This window comes from Plectropomus leopardus, unplaced genomic scaffold, assembly GCF_008729295.1.
Source record: "Plectropomus leopardus isolate mb unplaced genomic scaffold, YSFRI_Pleo_2.0 unplaced_scaffold11156, whole genome shotgun sequence".
Taxonomy (NCBI): domain Eukaryota; kingdom Metazoa; phylum Chordata; class Actinopteri; order Perciformes; family Serranidae; genus Plectropomus; species Plectropomus leopardus.
This window is the reverse complement of record NW_024611791.1, coordinates 426-1,235: the sequence shown is the minus strand read 5'-3', so window position 1 is coordinate 1,235 and position 810 is coordinate 426. Positions and strand designations below refer to the sequence as shown.

General features: G+C 54.3%; 1 protein-coding gene across 1 annotated transcript; it reads right to left on the bottom strand.

The window, feature by feature from the left end:
• Nucleotides 1-60: 60 nt before the first annotated feature.
• Nucleotides 61-536, bottom strand: LOC121963402 (collagen alpha-2(VIII) chain-like; the record flags this gene model as incomplete). The annotated part of the gene is made up of 3 exons (XM_042513687.1): nucleotides 61-216; nucleotides 298-402; nucleotides 476-536. Coding segments are annotated over 3 exons (322 nt in total), but the record flags the coding sequence as incomplete, so codon positions are not given.
• Between the last annotated feature and the right edge of the window lie 274 nt (nucleotides 537-810).

The window sequence follows — 810 nt, the reverse complement described above, 5'->3', positions numbered from 1 at the left end:
CAGACAGGTGTGTCTCTCTGACAGACAGGTGTGTTTCTGACAGACAGGTGTCTCTGGCACCTGGAACTCCAGGTTCTCCCTTCAGTCCTTTGGGTCCGGGTCGTCCTGGTTTTCCCGGTTCTCCAGGTGTGGGTCCGTTTTTGTAAACCTGTCCTGGGTCTCCTCTGTCCCCTCTGGATCCTGGAGCTCCCCTCTGACCCACAGCGCCCGGCGGCCCTGCAGACAAACACCACATTGTTATTTATTGTCACTCTGCCTTAAACGCGGTGCGGACTGTGGGCGGCGGCGGCGGCTGACCTGGTAAGGATCTGCCGGGGGCTCCTGGGGGGCCGTGCATCCCCATCAGCCCCATGTCCCCTGGAGGGCCCCTCAGTCCGGACGCCCCGGATTCTCCAACGTCACCTGGAAGACAGACTGGGTCAGCTGACGTCTGATGACTGCGATCAGCTGATCGATCGGGGCGTATTGATCGTACCCGTGTGCGTGATTTCTGCTTCCTGAGGGAGGCCTTTAGGGCCCGGATCTCCCATCATGCCCTGGGAACAGGAACAGAGAGCATCAGCACAGGAGCTCAGCTCTGATTGGCTGCTTCAGACTCAGTGACATCACAGAGAATAAAAGCGGCGTCACAGGTGAGTTTCTCCCTCCGAGGCAGGAGCGGAAAACATGTTCAGCTCCTTTACTGCAGTAAAAGTACTAATACCACACTGTGAAAAATGACTTATGGAGGATTAAATAAGGTTTTACTTCTTCTCACTTCTTTTCCAATGTGTACCCAATGTAATAAATAAAGAAATCAAATCAAACCAA